Source organism: Eriocheir sinensis, chromosome 41, assembly GCF_024679095.1.
Source record: "Eriocheir sinensis breed Jianghai 21 chromosome 41, ASM2467909v1, whole genome shotgun sequence".
In the NCBI taxonomy this organism is placed as follows: Eukaryota; Metazoa; Arthropoda; class Malacostraca; order Decapoda; family Varunidae; genus Eriocheir; species Eriocheir sinensis.
Window position 1 is genome coordinate 12,808,895 of NC_066549.1, and position 20,725 is coordinate 12,829,619.

Genomic DNA, 20,725 nt, shown 5'->3' on the forward strand with positions numbered 1-20,725 from the left:
TTATTATTATTATTATTATAATAATTATAATAATTATTATTATAAATACTAATCAAATAACAAATGCAACAGTTCACAGCTGTTTAGGTTCCGAATATATAATGTATTCAGAAAGCCATATCATTGTAATTAGATCTAAACACGTTAGCACATTTCAATTTCTTTTTTCCGATAAAATAATAATAGCATTTATAATACTATTAATAATAATAATAATAATAATAATAATAATAATAATAATAATAATAATAATAATAATAATAATAATAATAAGTAACCAGTCAGTCATTTTCAATAGGAGTACTGCTATTATATTTAACATCATCATATCGATCATCAGCACCATGTTAAATACTACCTCTGGTAATACTCACCAGCATCAGCTGGTTCAAGGAAGTCGACGACAAAACTCACCACTGAAACAAAGCAAAAGAACAAAACTGAAGCAGTAATAACAATAATAATAATAATAATAATACACTTACACCGCACCCATGTCCCCCTCGTCACTTACACCGCACCCATGTCCCCCTCGTCACTTACACAGCACCTATGTCCCCCTCGTCACTCACACCGCACCCATGTCCCCCTCGTCACTCACACCGCACCTATGTCCCCCTCGTCACTTACACCGCACCCATGTCCCCCTCGTCACTTACACCGCACCTATGTTCCCCTCGTCACTTACACCGCACCTATGTCCCCCTCGTCACTCACACCGCACCTATGTCCCCCTCGTCACTCACACCGCACCTATGTCCCCCTCGTCACTTACACCGCACCTATGTCCCCCTCGTCACTCACACCGCACCTATGTCCCCTCGTCACTTACACCGCACCTATGTCCCCATCGTCACTTACACCGCACCCATGTCCCCCTCGTCACTTACACCGCACCTATGTCCCCCTCGTCACTTACACCGCACCTATGTCCCCCTCGTCACTCACACCGCACCCATGTCCCCCTCGTCACTCACACCGCACCTATGTCCCCCTCGTCACTTACACCGCACCCATGTTCCCCTCGTCACTCACACCGCACCCATGTCCCCCTCGTCACTTACACAGCACCTATGTCCCCCTCGTCACTCACACCGCACCAATGTCCCCCTCGTCACTCACAACGCACCTATGTCCCTCGTCACTTACACTGCACCCATGTTCCCTGTCACCACACCGCCCCCATGTCCCCCTCGTCACTCACCCCGCACCGATGTCCCCCTCGTCACTCACACCGCACCCATGTCCCCCTCGTCACTCACACAGCACCTATATCCCCTCGTCACTCACACCGCACCCATGTCCCCCTCGTCACTCACATCGCACCTATGTCCCCCTCGTCACTCACACCGCACCCATGTCCCCCTCGTCACTCACACAGCACCTATGTCCCCCTCGTCACTCACACCGCACCCATGTCCCGCTCGTCACTGACAACGCAACCATGTCCGGCTCGTCACTGACACCGCACCCATGTCCCCCTCGTCACTCACACAGCACCTATTTCCCCTCGTCACCACACTGCACCCATGTCCCCCTCGTCACCACACTGCACCCATGTCCCCCTCGTCACTTACACCGCACCCATGTCCCCCTCGTCACTCACACCGCACCCATGTCCCCCTCGTCACTTACACCGCACCCATGTCCCGCTCGTCACTTACACCGCACCCATGTCCCGCTCGTCACTCACATAGTATCCGTGTCCTTACAGAGAGCGAGAAAGTGTTCAGGAGCGAGAGGACCACCTTGGGGAACACCTGTCCGGAGTTCAACAGGAGGAGGCTGCTGCGGAAGGCGAAGATGCGCGCCCTCAGGATCTCCGTGGTGATCGTGCTGGCCTTCGTCATCTGCTGGACGCCTTACTACATGATGATGATTATCTTCCTCTTCACCACCGTCGAGGAGAACGTGAGTTGGAAGGAGTGTGTGGCAGGTGGGGCTTCTTGTGCATTTCTGGGTTACGTTTGATATGACTTTTTTTTCCAGAATTATTTTCGTTTTTTTTTTATTATTGGCTTTGTTACATAATACTGTTTTGTTTAGTGTGTTAGTTTCATTTTCGTTACGCTCGTGTGTGTGTGTGTGTGTGTGTGTGTGTGTGTGTGTGTGTGTGTGTGTGTGTGTGTGCGCGTACAAACTACTTTATATATTATTATGGAAATTTGTCTTCCTTTTCAGTTTCCGTATTAAAAAAAAAAATGGGATCAGTGGGCCAACGTCTCTCTTATGCGATACTGTGAAGTGTATATAAAAAAAAAATCGCAAATAGAAAAAAAATAAGGTTATGACAAACTGATTCCCATGTTTGTTACTGTGAAATATGTATTGTCAAAAGTGAGATTCAGCCTTTGAAAGAAAAAACACACAGAGATATCTTCGTAGGTTTTGACGTTATTCAGGAGGCAGGGAGACGAGACACAAAATAAAATAAAATAAATTATATATACGCGAAAAAGCAGAGGCAGAGGCAGATGACATATGTACAAAAAAATATGAATACACAAACAAAAATCATGAAATAGCCAACTCTCGCGACCAACTGGAAAAAAAACGACAAACGGTAAACATAGATAATCATAACATAGATAGAAACATTGATAAAGATAGAACCATTGATAAACATAGATAATCATAGCATACGTAATCATCATATCGACAGAATGGGATTTGAATACTAATAAATTAAGTTGTTTTTCCTGTTAAAAAAAAAAAACGAGAAAAAAGTGATGAATGCAAAACTTCATTAAGACTCTAATGAGCACACAATGATTAACTTTCTTTCCTTTATAATCTCTTTTACATTAAATTTTTCTTGGCACGGATAAATAAATAGATAAGACAGATAGATAGTTAGGAAAATAGATAACGAGAGAGAGAGAGAGAGAGATGCCAAAAATAATTTAGATAAGGGACGAAGGGGAGAGATGATGAGAGCTTAGGAGACTGGCGTGGCGTGAGAGGGACGGAAATCTTTATAATCCACGGATTACAACTGAGAGAGGGAAGCAGATAGAGCACGGACCGCGGGATAAGAGAGCGAGTCAGACGCAAGAAACCTTAAGAACACAAAAGAGGAATCTGCGTACTGTGTGTGTGTGTGTGTGTGTGTGTGTGTGTGTGTGTGTGTGTGTGTGTGTGTGTGTGTGTGCGTGCGTGAGTGCGTGCGTGCGTGCGTGCGTGCCTGTGCCTGTGTGTGTGTGTGTGTGTGTGTGTGTGTGTGTGTGTGTGTGTGTGTGGATTATGAGACCGAAGACGGAGCTTTTCCTTTCTTACATGATTAAATGCATCAAAATGACAAGGAAGTGTCGATACAGTGTAATGGGTGAAGGAGGACAAAGGAAACACGGGTGTACTGAAGTGAGTTTATTGCGGACTAGTTTCGCTTACTGCTTCTTCAGGGGAACTTAAGTGGCTCAGGTGTCACTCTGCTAAATATACCCCCGCTCGCTGCTCAGAGATCAAGACTTAGTCACCTCTCCGCTGCACATCGTCCCGCAGCCGACGCTGATAGGTTACTTTCCGTTTAATAGGCCGCGTCGCTCCCCCGCAGCTGGCTGCACATATTCTGGCCGGCAAAACGGCACACACCACATCTCCGGTTTTTTTGTTAATATTGCAATTCGTTGCGTTGTATAAGGGTTCGATGATTTTTCTTTCCTTTCTGTACACGCGCACTGAGTTGAGTTATTCCCGACTAGTTTCCATTACTGCTTCCTAAGGGGAACTAAGGTGGCTCAGGTGTCATCCTGCGTCTCATGTGACCTGTATACAGCAAGGTGACACCTGAGCCGACGCATTTCCCCTGAAGAACCAGTAAGCGAAACTAGTTGGAAACAAACTCGTCTCAACACACCCGTGTGTCCTTACTCCTCCTCCACCCAACTTGTCGAAAATAATAATAATAATAATAATAATAATAATAATAATAATAATAATAATAATAATAATAATAATAATAATAATAATAATAACAATAACAATAATAATAATAATAATAATAATAATAATAATAATAATAATAATAATAATAATAATAATACCATCATCATATTATCATCATCATCATCATCATCATCATCATCATAATAATAATAATAATAATAATAATAATAATAATAATAATAATAATAATAAGAAGGAGAAGAAGAAGAAGAAGAAGAAGATGATAACAATTTAAAAATAATAACATTGATATTAATGATAGTAATAATAATTGAAATAATATTAATAATAACGATAATGGCTATCACGACAAGGTAAACCCTGCTGATATTCGAGGAGCACAGGCAGTGTCTCCGCCGCCTCGCTCACAAGGAGACTCACGGCGAGGAACACGCCCCGCCCATCACCCGACCTCATCAGTCGTGATCAAGCGCCGGGGACGATTAAAGCCCCGCCTGAGCACCCCCGTGATGAGGCGGCGGGGAGCGGCGGCTTTGAATCTCCGTGTGAGCACGCCGCCTGTTCGCTTTGAATACCGGCTGGGTGTTCCCAAAGATTGAATAAATAAATAGATGAATAAATATACAAATAAATAAATAAATATATTATGATGATACTACTACTACTACTACTACTACCACTACTACTACTACTACTACTACTACTACTACTACTAATAATAATAATAATAATAATAATAATAATAATAATAATAATAATAATAATAATAATAATAATAATAATAATAATAATAATATATAATAATAATAAAAATAATAATAATAATAATAATAATAATAATAATAATAATAATAATAATAATAATAATAATAATAATAATAATAATAATAATAATAATAATAATAATAATAATAAAAACCAATGATAGCTTATAATACTGATAGTAATTATGATAACAAAAATAACAATAACAATATATATATATATATATATATATATATATATATATATATATATATATATATATATATATATATATATATATATATATATATATATATATATATATATATATATATATATATATATATATATATATATATATATATATATATATATATATATATATATATATATATATAATAACAGCAACAGCAACAGCAACAGCACCAGCAACAACAACAACAACAACAACAACAATAATAATCATAATCATAATAATAATAATAATAATAATAATAATAATAATAATAATAATAATAATAATAATAATAATAATAATAATAATAATAATAATAATAATAATAATAATAATAATAATAACAATAATAATAATAATAATAATAATAACAATAACAATAACAGTAATAATAACAGTATTAATTATACAAATTAAGAGAACAGAGAATATGAACAATGAGAAAAATAAGAAGAGAAAGTAAAGCAACAGGAGGAACGAAAGCATTATAATATATATTACTAACACCATAAATAAATACTGATAAATTTTCAGCTTGCTTTAGAAATATCATCGTAATATTTAATCTTCAGCTCACTAAGAGATTCTTCCCTTCATGTTGATTTTTTTTTTTTTTTTTTTTACGTCTACGCCTATAGCGCCGGTAGGCTTGCTTAAGGGGCCTGGATGGTGTTCGGCCCCAGCGCGTTTTTTGTTTCGTATTACCGAAGTTCTCTTAGTTTTTCACATTTTCTTCAATAATTTATTTCATTGTCAAGAGGTATTTATGTACATTCCTTCTCTCTCTCTCTCTCTCTCTCTCTCCATAAATCAAATTAGTTCACACACACACACACACACACACACACACACACACACACACACACACACACACACACGTTGCCACTCTCCATCAATCCTCCTCCTCCTCCTCCTCCTCCTCCTCCTCCTCCTCCTCCTATTGTTCCTGTTTCAGAAAAGAAAAACCTATTGGGAAAACATGATCTCAACACACCATAACACGGAGGATCGATGTTTTGCTAAAGTAACCCCTCGATGGCGCGGGGGATGTTAAACTCAATTATTTAAATGCGTGACTTCATTACACGATACATTTTTTTATTCAGATAGTAAAGATATCTTAATATTTTTCTTTACAATTGAATAATATAAACGAGGCAAATTAACCTATCTAAATTATTATATATTTTTCATCTTTTTTTACGAGATCTTTAGTTGACAAAAAATATCTGAATTTGTTTCGGTCTAATTTATCGTTCGTTATATTTCCACTACGCATTCCCTTGTTGTGTTGATATGAAGAAATAGAAAACGAACATCTGATTCCACATTTTGACAGAGTGAAGAGAAGGTGTCCGCAACCTGATAACGGCCACGAGTAATATTCAGCCTCTCACCTTCACAAGTATTCATCAAGACTAGGATTAATGTTTTACCCAAATCTCTGCAAACTATGCGGTTGCCTCATTTTTCCTCTTACCCGTGGTAGTGCAGCAAGTGTGCTCACTCGCTCACTCTGAAACTGTTCCTTGGACCCTCGCCAAGCTCTTACTTGGAGACTCTCGCCCACACACAAGACCTCACTCGGAAATATTCTTTCTCCCACCCAGCTATGTTACCCTGTCTGCTGTGTTCCATGCACCATGCACTGTTGTACTAGGAATGTCAGTTATTACTCTCAAAGTCCAACAGTAAATTCTTAATTATTTTCCGCCTTATTAAATTCTACGTACTTCACTTACTTTTTCTTGGCCTGTATTTGGCATACTCTTATTGGCTGACAATGTTCATACGCTGGATGTAGCCTTTACAAAAAACAGTTCAGAGAACTCTGACAGAACGTCGTCTTGGAAAAGTGAAGTTCTAAGAAATATGAAATTTGATTTAGTTCTTGAAGGTCAGATAGTGAGACCAAGGAAGCGGATGATAATAACACTAGTATTGTAGTTCTGAAATAGCTTATTAATAAAAGGAAAAGTTAGGGTGGACGAGAGAGGTAGATAAATGAATGTTTGTATGCCACTCCTTAGGCATGTATGTATGTATGTATGTATGTGTGAATGTTTGTAAATATGTATGTGTGTATGTAAGAATTTTATGTACGTATGTATGTATGTATGTATGTATGTATGTATGAATAAATGTTGGTAGAGCTGGATGTACGTGGGCAAACATATAACTAATATAATACACACACACACACACACACACACACACACACACACACACACACACACACACACACACACATTATCGAGCGCCATCACTCGCCTTTTTACGTACCATATTTCGTCCGGCGAACATCACACACTTAATTAATGACCAGAATTTTTAGCCCAACGACGCAAATATATCAGACGCAAAAATAAAAGCAATGATTATTCTTTTACCCTGAATGCACATATTGTAGTGGTGGTAGTAGTAGTAGTCATTCTCGTAATCCGAATCTTGCATATACACTTCGTTATCTTCCTTCTCCTCTTCCTCCTTTTCTTCGTCTATTTGATCTTTTCCTCCTCATTCTCCTCCACCTTTTCCTTCGCAGACTTTTTTTCCTACTACTTTTCTTCCTCGTTGTCCTCGTCCTTCTTTCTTCATCTGTCTTTTCATTCTTTCCCTTCCTGTTCTAATATTTGTTCCCTTTATTATCCTTTTATACACGTTTACGTTCGTCTTGATCATTTTTGAGATGCCGTTTTCCCCCTCCTCCTCCTCCTCCTCCTCCTCGTTCTCCTCCTCGTTCTCCTCGTCCTCCTCCTTACCCTATTCCTCGTTGTCGTCGTCGTCCTCCTCTTTCTCCCCATACTGCTCCTTATCCTCCTCCTCTTCTTCCTTCTCTTTCTCTTTCTCCTCCCCTCCTCCTTAACACACACACACACACACACTCAAGCGCGCGCCTATCATATTCTTTCGAGCCTCAAGTCGGGAAAACTATTTATAATTAATATTTCTAATTACACTTTCTGAACCTATCTTAAGTTAGCCCTTGCCCTCTTAGCTTAAGTGAACGTTGAGTTTTCCATGAAGATTATGCAGAGTAGTCCCCTTTTTTTATTACACCCCAAGTAGAGACTTTTAAACAGCCTTCCCTCTGAGCATATTAGCCTAAGTGGTTAGAAACGAGCTTCAGGGGAGTAAGAAGATAACAGGCGAGGCAATTGTGTAATGTTGCAGTTATTTTTTCTTCCTACTGACACCTTTCTTTATTTTCCACATTACCCTCACCCCCTATTCAAAACCGAAGCGTCCTGAGTGCCCTAAGAGCTGTGTGTCTCTCGCGTCCTGGTACAGTAAGAGACGAACGTCATGTCACGAAATGCTGTGGAAACTTAAGGCGACAGGTTAACTCCCAGTACTTTTGTTGCCCCTGATGTACGGATTCTGTTCGGGTGGTTGAAAAAATCTCCCGTTGGACTTAAGACTGCAGGAGAGTGGCGTAAAACATATGACTTACCTGCTGATGTTCTCATGTTCGATTCCACGTTATGAAATAATTAGATTAAAAGGAACTTAATATCAGTATACTAAGTCATTACCTTCACTCATTTCTTTGGTAATTACTGGTGTTCTCCTACTGCACATCCTCCTTTATGTGACTTGAACTCTTTTAGTAGGGGGGTTTGAAGACATTCCCGGACGCGAGTTTGCTAGTCCAGTAACCTTTGGGGGAAACATATTAACCTCTTGAGAGCAGCCAGCAAAGGACTTAATTTATTAGTCGGATTCCTCTTACCCCAAAAAACAGGCAACTCTGCAAAATATAATGAACTTGCATATCCATTCAGCGATGGAAATAATTGTAGTTCTGGTCTTCATGTTGCAACGGAAGCCGAGGAAACGCCACCCTATCATGTCTCCCACAACTGACCCATAGACTAAGAACCCAATGTGGCAAAGCGTTTCTTCTTCGGGTAGGTCGGGGATGTTGAGCTGGGAAGACTTCGGATAAGTGGGTCGCGGCTTGGGCTACACACTGCCACAGAGAAGGCGGCGAGAGACAGGGAAACAAAACTTGCCGAGGCTGAGGCGTACAGCTCTGACTCCCTCCTCGCGTGTGTACATCCTCTTGCCTGACTCTTTCACGAGACCAGGAATCAGAACAAAGGATTGACGCAGAGCAGCTTAAAGGACGGCATTTCTATTCCTTGGGTATACAAAGCTAGACTAATATTTCTATATGCTACCTCTGTTTTACGACGTAGATACTTCAAGGGGTTCACCTGTTAAAAAGAAATGTAGTTGCATTCATGTTTTAAAAAATATTAGGCGAGTGACGTATTGAAAACCGAAAATGTTAAGCCAAAATCATGGCGTTGATACTGGAAAGTTTAAATTCAAGGAAGAGGAGAGCGAGGCGATAACGAATACTTTTTAGGCACGCAAAGAGAAGCAAGGAATTACGAGTTTTTATATTCATACCAAGTCTTTCCTGTATCCTGACCCATCATATTCCGTTCAAACATTTCTCGCCACTTTCCGTTGTGTCTTGCTTCATCCAATCCCTTTTCCTTTCCTGTTCCATTCAGCCGCTTCCCTTCACATTCACTCCGGTACTACTTCATTCTACCCGTTCTTACCCCTCGCCTATCTATTCAATTCTATCTTTTCCCTTCTCATTCCTTCCCGTGCTATTTCATTCCATCCATTCTCACCCCTCCCCTTCTATTCCATTCAATCTTTTCCCTTCACATTTCTTCCCTTCATACTTCATTCCATCCATTCTTACTCCTCCCCTTCCTATTCCATTCTATCATTTCCCTTCACTTTCCTTTTGCGTTCCTTCCTACTCAGTTCCGTCCCTTTCACACCCTTCCTTTCCCTTCCCATTATTTACAATCTTATCGAGAGCAACTTTATGCCATCCCTTCTTACCCCTCCCCTTTTTTCTTCACTCTATCTTTTCACTTCACTTTCCTTTTGCGTTTTTACCTATCCAGTCCCGTCCCTTCCCATTCTTTCCTCTCTCAGCCTTTCCTGTCTTATCTTGTCACTTCCCATCCTTTCCCATCCCTTCCTTTCTCAGTCCTTCCCGTCCTATCCTGTCTCGTTCCGCGTTGCCTAGTCTGGTTATCTGTATTCCCGTTCTTTTCCGCCACGTTCCATCCCAGAGCCAATATCTCTTACTGCTTTGCTCCTTTACACCCCAGTCTCGTACCCTCCTAGTCCTGTCACGCACCATCTCACCCTAATAACTCAAGCAATCAAGTGAGGAAGAGTGTGTGGTAGTTGCGGTGGATAGTGGTAGTGGAGCTGGTGGGTCTTGCATAGTACCGGTGCTTCATATCAAACACCTACCTCACCGTCCCTATCAACACGACCACCACCATGATCATTACCAAGGCCGACGCCACCACCAACAGGCAGGCACGTCGGTCCTTTAGGCGAGGCGGTGTGTGTGCAGGCGCTTTATTGGATTGTAAGGGATAGACGAAAGCTGGCAAGGGTTTCACTTTATTGATACTAACGGAGGGGAGTGAGGGACAATGGCGAGTGAAATATTTTAGAAGAGAAACCTCGTGTGGGCTAGTGAAAACACATACTCACACACACACACACACACACATACACACACACACACACACACACACACACACACACACACACACACACACACACACATGAGCTTTCCCGTTACTAAGAAGGAAGAGGAGGATGAGCAGGATAAAAAAAGAAGAGGAGAAAATAAGAGGAAGAAGAATAGTATGAGGAAGACGAGGAAAAGGTAAAAATGAAGCGAAGGAAGGAAAAAGCAAAAAAAAAAATGCAAGAAAAAGGAAAAGAGGAGGAATGTGACGGAAAAGAAAAAGAAACAACTGATGAGCGAAAAAAAAACGAGGAAAACGATCAACCTTTTGATAATTGCCATTGACAGGTAGTTTGCTGAGTAATGATTGAATTACACGGTACTGTGCTTATGTAATGAAAGTGCTTCAACCTGTTCCGCAGGGTACTAACATGCTTGACGAATTTGGTTTATTCACTAAAGCTGGCTGCCTCGTTACGAACAAGTGAGCTTTCTGTTGCCTGCTTTTCCATGTCTCCTCATTATACCTTTTAGCAAAGGCAATGCCATGCCTTGCTATGGACCCGAGCATGGTATTGGCTTTGTTAAAAAACAAACAAACATATAACAATGCCAATACCACGCTCGGGTTCATAAGATACTTCGACTGCAAGACGCCAGCTGTAATGTTATCATTATATAATTCAATAGTAGGACCTCACTTCGACTATGTAGTACAGTTCTTGTACCCTAATTACAGGTAGGATATTGTATTACTGGAAAGAGTTCAGCGACGCGCTGTGAAAATGGTTTTGCCCTTAAGGACTCGAGAAACGACTCAAGCGATTAAACCTCTTTACGATGGAAAAAAGAAACGCTTACGAGAGAATTTCTTCAGCTCTTGAAGTACCTGAAGAAGTTCAGAAACGTCGATTACTCCAAGTTCTATGAGCAGAAAACCAACTCTACAAATAGAAATACCGGTCTAACTACTCAAGCGAGCCTATGTAGTACAGACAGTGGCATGAGTTTCTTTTCAAACCGAGTTATCCGCCACTGGAAAAAGCTTCCTTAAGAGGTAGTAAGTGCGAATACCATCAGCTCATTTAAAAATCAAATCAGCCTTAATTTCGTTTGCCGGGAGTAGAAAAAACACCGAAGTGCGGTAGCGGTGGCGATGGCGGTGGCTGAACTGGTAGCGTACTGGGCCCACATTCACCGCGTGATGGACGACGCGGGTTCGAATCCCCACGCTACCACCTCGGATTCTTCAGTCACCGCCGAGTGGCTTAAAACTACCCACATGCTGTCCTGAAGACCACCCATCAACCCGGACTCTAGAAGAAGCCGTCCAAGCGAATCAAGAACGAGTTCCGGGGGGCAGCTTGAGCCAATGCAAGATGGCGCCACTATAAACACTCGCCTCCACCAGAACGCGACCATTAGGCCCCACCGGGAAGATGCCTACCGGCGCAATAGGCAGCAACGTAAAAAAAATAAATAAATAAATAAAAAAATTAAAAAATCTGTTCTGCACGCGCGAACCGACTGTCGAGCAGATCAAATCATCAAAGCAGGCATCCTTGTAATGACCCAATAGGCTTTCTGTTACCTGTATCCCCATGTTTCCATGTTTCTTCTCCTCCACCTTATCCGCCTTCTTATCTTCTTCATTTTTCTCATTTTTCTTCTCTTCGTGCCTACCTCACCAATTTTCGCATGTCCCTCACAGCTTCCTCCTCCTCCACCTCCTCCTCCTCCTCCTCCTCCTCCTCCTCCTTCACCTCCTGTTCTTCCTCCACGCCATAAAACATCATTATCTAACACTTCCAATCAACTCAGGTAATGGGGTAGATAATAGAGAAGGATATAAATGACTTAATTAATTACTCTTCTCTTCCTCTGCCGTCTCCGCTATCGTTTGCCTCTTCTTTCTTCTCCTTATACTAACCCTTCCATCCTCCCCCTCCTCCTCCTCCTCCTCCAGCTCCTCTTCCTCTTCCTCCTTCTCCTTCCCTTTCATCTATTTCATATATAATTACATCACCTTTCATTCTCCTGTTTTGTTTCTCTTATTATTCTTATTTTAGTATATATAACTCCACTACCACCTCATCCTTTCCCTCCTCCTCCTCTTCCTCCTCCTTCTCCTTTTCTTTATTCTCTCCCTCTTATCCCTTTTTTTTATAATTTCAGGGTCAAGGCAACGCTATTCTTTACGGTAGAAGGATAACTGAGAGCGGGGAGGAAATAGAACAGTCTGGCTTAAAAAACACGAACCTCTACATTATTTATTTTTATTACAATCTTTCTAGTTTAACCAAGAAAGTGAAATGACCCCCGATAAGTTTATTATGCCATATTTTATCCGATGTAATGGAAGACGGCGATTTTTATGGGGAGGCTGTTCAATTTATGGGAGCTATAGCATATTGCGTACAAATTGTGGTACTACGGCGTTGATATTTAAAGAGACAGCGAAACAAAGTAGTGGAAGGGATAACTGAATCATGTAATAAAAGACTAAGCACTTATTTTTTCCTCAATTCAGTCATGGGTCACCTGTCCTTCAACTCTTCCTGTCCTCTTCCTTCTCTTTTGTGAGTGCAAGAATTACGATAAACTAATTCAACACAGAACAATATAGTCAACATGTTTTCCGTCTTATCAAAAACAAAATCATGAATATTAGATGAGACGAACTTCACGAAAACTCACTGTCATACTGAAAACGTGAATGAACGTGACGAATGTGAAATAAAGTAGAATTAATGTAGTTAGTTTTATTTTCCCCGAAAACCCACGAATTCCTGTCAGCAATACTAGAATAGAAAAGTTAATAAAAGTGAAAGCAATCTCTCTCTCTCTCTCTCTCTCTCTCTCTCTCTCTCTCTCTCTATTCTCAAACACACACACACACACACACACACACACACACACGCGCGCACACACACACACACACACACACACACACACACACACACACACACACACACACACACACACACACACACACACACACACACACACACACACACAATTCTCGAAACGGGAGGCTGAACAAAAGTAGGAAAAGGAAATTGGAAAAGAGAAAGAGAAGACGGAAAAAAGAGGATGAAGAGGAGGAGGAGGAGGAGGGGATAAAGGAAAAAGACGACTACGAAATGGAGGGTAAATGGATGAAAACAGGAGACCAGGAGACAAAGAAGACATGATAGGGAAATGATGAAAAGAGGAGGTGAAGGAGAAGGAAGACGAGGAAGAACAGAAATAAAACAAGGAATACGAGGACTTTAGATCCAAAAAAGAAGAAAAAGGGACCGTGAACCGAGGAGACAGTCATTGGGGAGTCATTCCAAGTAACATACAACCTGTCGACTTGGAAATGGGATGATCTGCCTTGATGTTTGGGACAATGCTACACGCTGTTATTGCTTTTATTACAGTGGACGGGGCAGCGAGAAGCCTCCAGCCCCCAACCTACACCCACCCCTTCCGGCTCGCTACCAACAGAAAACAATGCAACGTCCCGGACCGGTGAAAAGATAGCCTGCCTCGCTGTAAAGGTGGACAGTATGAAAGAAAAATGTTACACGGCACTTGCATTTCAAAGATATTACACGCCAGAGGAAGAAGGCAAATGGAAAAGAGTTGCCGTTGAGAGAAAAAGAAGTCACATAACGAAACTACTATGGAAATGTTTGTTTTCTGGTGAGGATCAAAAAGGATGTTAAACAGACACTCATGTTGTGAAAGTAATGACGCTTTTGTGATGATGAAAAGGAAGAGGAGGAGGACGAATGGTAGTAGCAATGATAATAATAAGAGGAAGAGAAAGAAGAGGAAGAGAAGGAGGAGGAGGAGGAGGAGGAGGAGGAGGAGGCAAAGAAAGATGAAGAATAAAAAAAAAAAAAGACGAGGGTAATATACAAGTAAGAGAGTGGAGATTCAAAAAAAAAATGTAACCTGCCTCCAAAAGGGAAATTGCCATGTAAATTTATGCTGGCTAGGATCAAAAGGAAATTCCGCTCAACAGCATTATAGTCGAGGTGTTTCAGCAGGGCAGGTAATTTGGGGAAGAAAGTTAATTAGCGCGCGGGTAAATGTGATACGCGCAGGAGTCTTTCTAATACATAATCTGGACCCTGTTTCACCTGTACTTCTTTAGGTCAATGTTTTTTTTTAAATTTTTCAACAGTTTATTTTATACGTCTGCGTGTAACTACTTCCCACCAACGGCAAAAAAATAGTGAGCTGAAGGGAATGAAAGGACAAAAAAAGCTTAATTCACTCGGTTATTTCATGGCCGTTTCATTTGTACACTTTTGAGCATGACACTTTTTTGGTCCGTCATGCATGGTTTTAATTCAACGAGCAAGAGTTTCACTGATAACAGAAACAAGAAATATTACAAAAAGAGGCGATATGAGATAGTTTGCAGTATTCTCTCTCTCGCTCTCGCTCTCGCTCTCTCTCTCTCTCTCTCTCTCTCTCTCTCTCTCCCCCCCCATATCTTGTGGGATTCAATTCAGTTGCTTCCCGGAACAAAGACAATGAAGGAAATGGAGTTCGATGCTACAAAAGTTTAGAAAAAGCGAAAAGAGGAAACTAAGTTGAGGGAAGAAAGAGGAAAAGTAGGAGGAAGAGAAGAAGGAAAAGGAGGAGGAGAAGGATGGTGATGATGATGATGATGAAGACGATGATGATGATGATGATGATGATGAGGAGGAGGAGGAGGAAGTGGAGGAAGTGGAAAAACGGAACTCAGAATATATAAAGAAAGAATTACAAAGGAAGAGCAAACAAAAGATAACCAAAAAAAAAGGAAAAAAAAAAACGAGCAGAGTCGATGAATTAAAAGAGGGAAGGGAGAGAGACAGAAAAAAATATGGACCGAGAAAAAAAAATCGGAATCAGAGTAGGAAATGAAAAGAGAAACTAAAAGAGAGACTAAGCAGAATGAGTGAAGAAAAAAGCGATAGAGATTTATTTGAAAACGAAGGTTATTAAAAAAAAAAGATGAAGAAGAGGAAGGTCTTACATGAAGGTGAAATATAGTGATGATGAAAAAGGAGGAGGGGAACGAATAGTAGTAGTAGTAGTAGTAGTAGTAGTAGTAGTAGTAGTGATAGTAGTAGGAGTAGGGGTATGATGAGGAGGAGGCGTCTGGGGGGGGGAGGAGGAAGAAGAGGAGGAAGAGGAAAAGGAGAAAGATGAAGAATAAGATCAGGCCAAGCACGGAAACAAGGGAGAAGGGAAGGAAAGGGATAAAGGATAACCCGGATAACCCTCCTCCTCTCTTTACTGTCCACATAACTCTGCCCTCCTGCCTCCATTAGCTCAGTGTACGCCGCGTCATGACTACCCTCCCCCCCACCACCACACACACACATACACACACGTCCCCTCCACCGACCCCTTCCCCACACACCCCTTTTTCATCATCATATTATCGCCACTTAACGGAACACCTTCCTTAATTGGAGTTTGTTTTTTTCGCTTTTCAATGTCATCACCAACACTGAAAATTAATGTGTAACAATATTTAGAGAATAACCGAAGCAGCAGCGAAACAACAATTATAATTATTTTTTCAACGCTGTCTGTGTCACTGCGGCCAACTCTGTCATCCCACAAGACTTCCCCTCGGCCATCCTGAAGGGCTCAAAAGTATTCTTAGCCATAAATTTGGAACGCTTGAATAACACAAAAGTGGCATTGAGTTATAACGCCCTCATTGACAGCTGTGCTAAACTGAACATTTACCCCGAACCACATTGCTTCTATAAACAGCTCCGGAGACAAGTGACAGCCTGTGACGCCGTTCTTATATTGTTGTCTCCTCAACTCGTGTGTCCTAAGAGGTTGACACGTCCCGAGTCAACCCCACGAGTGCTGATGAAAAAAAAAGCTGACACCGAAGGAAGGCAGGCCGGCCATCCATGCGTCCACTCACACTGCGCCGTGGGATCCCTTTAGTCCTTTCGTTCAACCCTTCTAAAAATAGTACTAAGTCTGTCATCAGTCTACTCATGGCCTATTCTTTATGCATCGCTACAGCGCCACTTGACAGTTTATTTCGGTACCGGAAGAGGACACCATGAAATACAGTTATTCGTGAACGTAATAATTCAGTGATCATTACAGGTAAACCAGTGAAGTAGCTGCCCAGTTAATCCTGTCATGTTATGGGAGAAGCGTTCTGTCGTAGGATGAACACTTGCTTTGATTGGCTCGCTGGAACGGACGACGGTAGCAACTAAGTACATTACCACCGGAAGGTATCGGCCCTACACAGCAGCGGGAAGTGATGCATAGAGATAGAAGATCAAAGAGGCGCATACAACCGTGTTTGAGATAGCCACCGCAGCAGTCCTTTTGTGCCGTATAATGGTGGTTGACACGGGAGGGAGGGCGTTCATTTGACGTTATTATGGTAGAACCGCTGGAAAGAAGTATTACATATTTAATCAAAGAATGTAAACAACAATATTAGAGGTAGCAGAGGCATCAGTTCCTTGTGCAGCGAGGAGGGACACCAAAGGACGCTGTTATTTAAGGGTGAACACTGTTTTGACTGATCAACTCGAAGAGAATAGCCAGAAATGAATTTATCAAAGGAAGGTGAACCAACATAGCAGCGGCAGTAGAGATAACAGGGAATTATATGTGCCCGTGAGATAATAATTATATTTGTGCCAGTGAGGTAACAGGTTATATTTGTGCCAGTGATGTGAGGAACGACGCACTCCACACATTTGTCACTCTAGAAGATATTACCGCTGCCTCCCGCTCCTTCGCAGTGGAGTGAAGCATTGCAGTAGGACAAAAACTTTATCGGAGTGAGCACTTTAAACTGTTGTGCATCGTTTACACTCTCCAACATGTATTCACGTTTACATTTATGAGCGTTCTGACTTTTCTTTGCATTCTGTCTATCTTTCTGGTTGCTACTTTCTCTCATTCTCTTACAACTTTCTCCATCTCCAGGTTGCGGCAGAGCTACAGTCCGGAATATTCTTCTTCGGGATGTCTAACAGCCTCGTCAACCCAATCATCTACGGCGCCTTCCACCTGTGTCGCTGCCACAAGCGTCGCACCTCTTTCAACCTCATCGTAATCAACAGGTGAGTGTTCATGCTACCTCATCACTTAGCCTTTATGATGCGAGTCCGTCTCTTGTACTCGGTTTGCTCGCGTTTCATTTAAGTCTGTCTCTGTTCGCCTGCATATCTGTTTCTCTGTCTATCTCTCCCTCTCTTCTCATACAAACACCTTTCTCACTCTCGTACCCTCTGTGAAGCAAGTCTTACTCCTATACTCAACTTGCTTGCGTCTCCTTTCTGTCTAGTCTCTTTTCACGTGTCTGTCTGTTTCTGTCTCTTTCTTCCTCCTCCAATACGTACTCTCTGTGAAGCGAGTTTTTCTCCTATACTCAAGTTTCCTCGCGTCTCTGTTCTGTCTACTCTTTTCGTCTGTCACTGTTTTCTGCCTGTCTCTCCCTCTCTCCTCACACAAACACCTAAACCTAACACGTACCCAAGCCCTCCCTTCGTACCCTATCGTCTTTCTCGCCTTCTCCGCCGTTAGTGAATCTTCCAGCCGATCCGAAGCGTCGTCTTCCTTAAAACAAAAACAAAAAAACAAAAAAACTTTCCAGTCCTCCGTCTCTCAAGAACGTCTTCAAAAATTCAACCTGTGCCTAAATTATGGACTGCTGATGACATGTCTTTGTTGGGGGACATGATAATGGACAAATTACATTGCAAACTGACACACACACACACACACACACACACACACACACACACGTCCGTTCGTAATGAAATAAGTCGTCGCCAAATCTAATCCAAGAAAACACGAAAAGAAAGAAATGCTGAGAGAGAGAGAGAGAGAGAGAGAGAGAGAGAGAGAGAGAGAGAGAGAGAGAGAGAGAGAGAGAGAGAGAGAGAGAGAGAGAGAGAGAGAGAGAGAGAGAGAGAGAGAGAGAGAGAGAGAGAGAGAGAGAGAGAGAGAGAGAGAGCGAGAAAAACGGAGATATATACAGACATACAGACAGAGAGGCAAGCAAGGAATATTACATACAAACAGCGGAGGGATGTAAAGTATGTAAAGTAAGTATGTAATTATCTAAAGTTAGCTGCATAATACATTCACTCAGGAAAAAAAATATTGCTTAAACAATATTCCAACGTTCTGTATGTTTTTATTCATTTTGTTTCGTCTCATTGTTGAATAACGTGCAACACTTCTTTGCAATGTTTTTTTTTTTTTTTTTTTTTACAGCAAAGTAGACAGCTCAAGGGCACAAAAAAGTAAACATTAATAAAAAAAGCCCGCTACTCGCTGCTCCTAAAAAGAATCCAAAGAGGTGGCCGAAAGATAGGTCAGTTTCGGGAGGAGAGGTGTCCTGATACCCTCCTCTTGAAAGAGTTCAAGTCGTAGGCAGGAGGAAATACAGATGAAGGAAGATTGTTCCAGAGTTTACCAGCGTGAGGGATGAAAGAGTGAAGATGCTGGTTAACTCTTGCATAAGGGGTTTGGACAGTATAGGGATGAGCATGAGTAGAAAATCGAGTGCAGCGGGGCCGGAGGGGGGAGGCATGCAGTTAGCAAGTTCAGAAGAGCAGTCAGCGTGGAAATATCGATAGAAGATAGAAAGAGAGGCAACATTGCGGCGGAATTTAAGAGGTAGAAGACTATCAGTATGAGGAGGAGAGCTGATGAGACGAAGAGCCTTTGCCTCCACTCTGTCCAGAAGAGCTGTGTGAGTGGAGCCCCCCCACATATGAGATGCATACTCCATACGAGGGCGGACAAGGCCCCTGTATATGGACAGCAACTGTGCAGGGGAGAAGAACTGGCGGAGACGGTACAGAACGCCCAGCCTCGAGGAAGCTGATTTAGTAAGAGATGAGATATGAAGTTTCCAGTTGAGATTTTGAGTTAAGGATAGACCGAGGATGTTTAGTGTTGAGGAAGGTGATAGCTGGGTGTTGTCAAAGAATAGGGGATAGTTGTTTGGAAGATTGTGTCGAGTAGATAGGTGGAGAAACTGTGTTTTTGAGGCGTTGAAGGACACCAGGTTCTTCTTGCCCCAATCGGAAATAATAGTAAGGTCTGAGGCTAAGCGTTCTGCAGCCTCCAGCCTTGAGTCGTTAAGTTCCTGAAGGGTGGGTCTTCTATTAAAAGAAGTTGAATAATGCAGAGTGGAATCATCGGCGTAGGAATGGATAGGACAGTTCGTTTTGGAAAGAAGATCATCAATGAACAACAGAAAAAGAGTGGGAGATAGGACAGAACCCTGTGGGACACCACTGTTAATAGATTTAGGGGAAGAACAGTGACCGTCTACCACGGCAGAAATAGAACGGTCAGAAAGGAAACTGGAGATAAAGGTACAGAGAGAAGGATAGAAACCGTAGGAGGGTAGTTTAGAAAGCAAAGATTTGTGCCAGACCCTATCAAAAGCTTTTGATATGTCCAGCGCAATAGCAAAAGTTTCACCGAAACGGCTAAGAGGATGACCAAGAGTCAGTTAAGAAGGCTAGGAGATCACCAGTAGAACGCACCTTGCTGAACCCATACTGGCGATCAGATAGAAGGTCAGAAGTGGAAAGGTGCTTTTGAATCTTCCGGTTAAGGATTGATTCAAAAGCTTTAGATAGACAAGAAAGTAAAGCAATAGGACGGTAGTTTGAGGGATTGGAGCGGTCACCCTTCTTAGGTACAGGCTGTATGAAGGCATACTTCCAGCAAGAAGGAAAGGTAGATGTTGACAGGCAGAGGCGAAAGAGTTTGACCAGGCAGGGTGACAGCACGGAGGCACAATTTTTAAGGACAATAGGAGGCACTCCATCAGGTCCATAAGCCTTCTGAGGATTGAGGCCAGAGAGGGCATAGAAAACATCATTTTGAAGAATCTTTATAACAGGCATAAAGGAGTCAGAGGGGGGATGAGTAGGAGGAATATGCCCAGAATCGTCCAGAGTGGAGTTTTTAGAAAAAGTTTGAGAGAAGAGTTCAGCCTTAGAGATAGATGAGACGGCAGTGTTGCCGTCAGGACTGAGGAGTGTAGTGGAGGGAAAGATGAAGAAGTGAAGTTGGAGGAGATGTTTTTGGCTAGATGCTAGAAGTCACGGGAAGAGTTAGAGAAAGCAAGGTTTTGACATTTTCTATTAATGAAAGAATTTTTGGTTAGTCGGAGAACAGATTTGGCACGATTTCGGGCAGAAATGTAAAGTTCATAATTAGCATTAGTTTGAAGGCTCTGGTATCTTTTGTGAGCTACCTCTCTATCATTGACAGCACGAGAACAAGCGTGATTAAACCAAGGC

General features: G+C 41.8%; 1 protein-coding gene across 1 annotated transcript in view; it reads left to right on the plus strand.

Moving 5' to 3' along the window:
* Positions 1-20,725, plus strand: part of LOC127009754 (gonadotropin-releasing hormone receptor-like) — a 140,674-nt gene that overhangs the window by 13,074 nt on the left and 106,875 nt on the right. The window contains exons 3-4 of the mRNA XM_050883135.1: positions 1,715-1,911; positions 17,379-17,515. Coding sequence (XP_050739092.1) covers positions 1,715-1,911; positions 17,379-17,515 — 334 coding nt within the window. The remainder of the gene's footprint in view (positions 1-1,714; positions 1,912-17,378; positions 17,516-20,725) is intronic.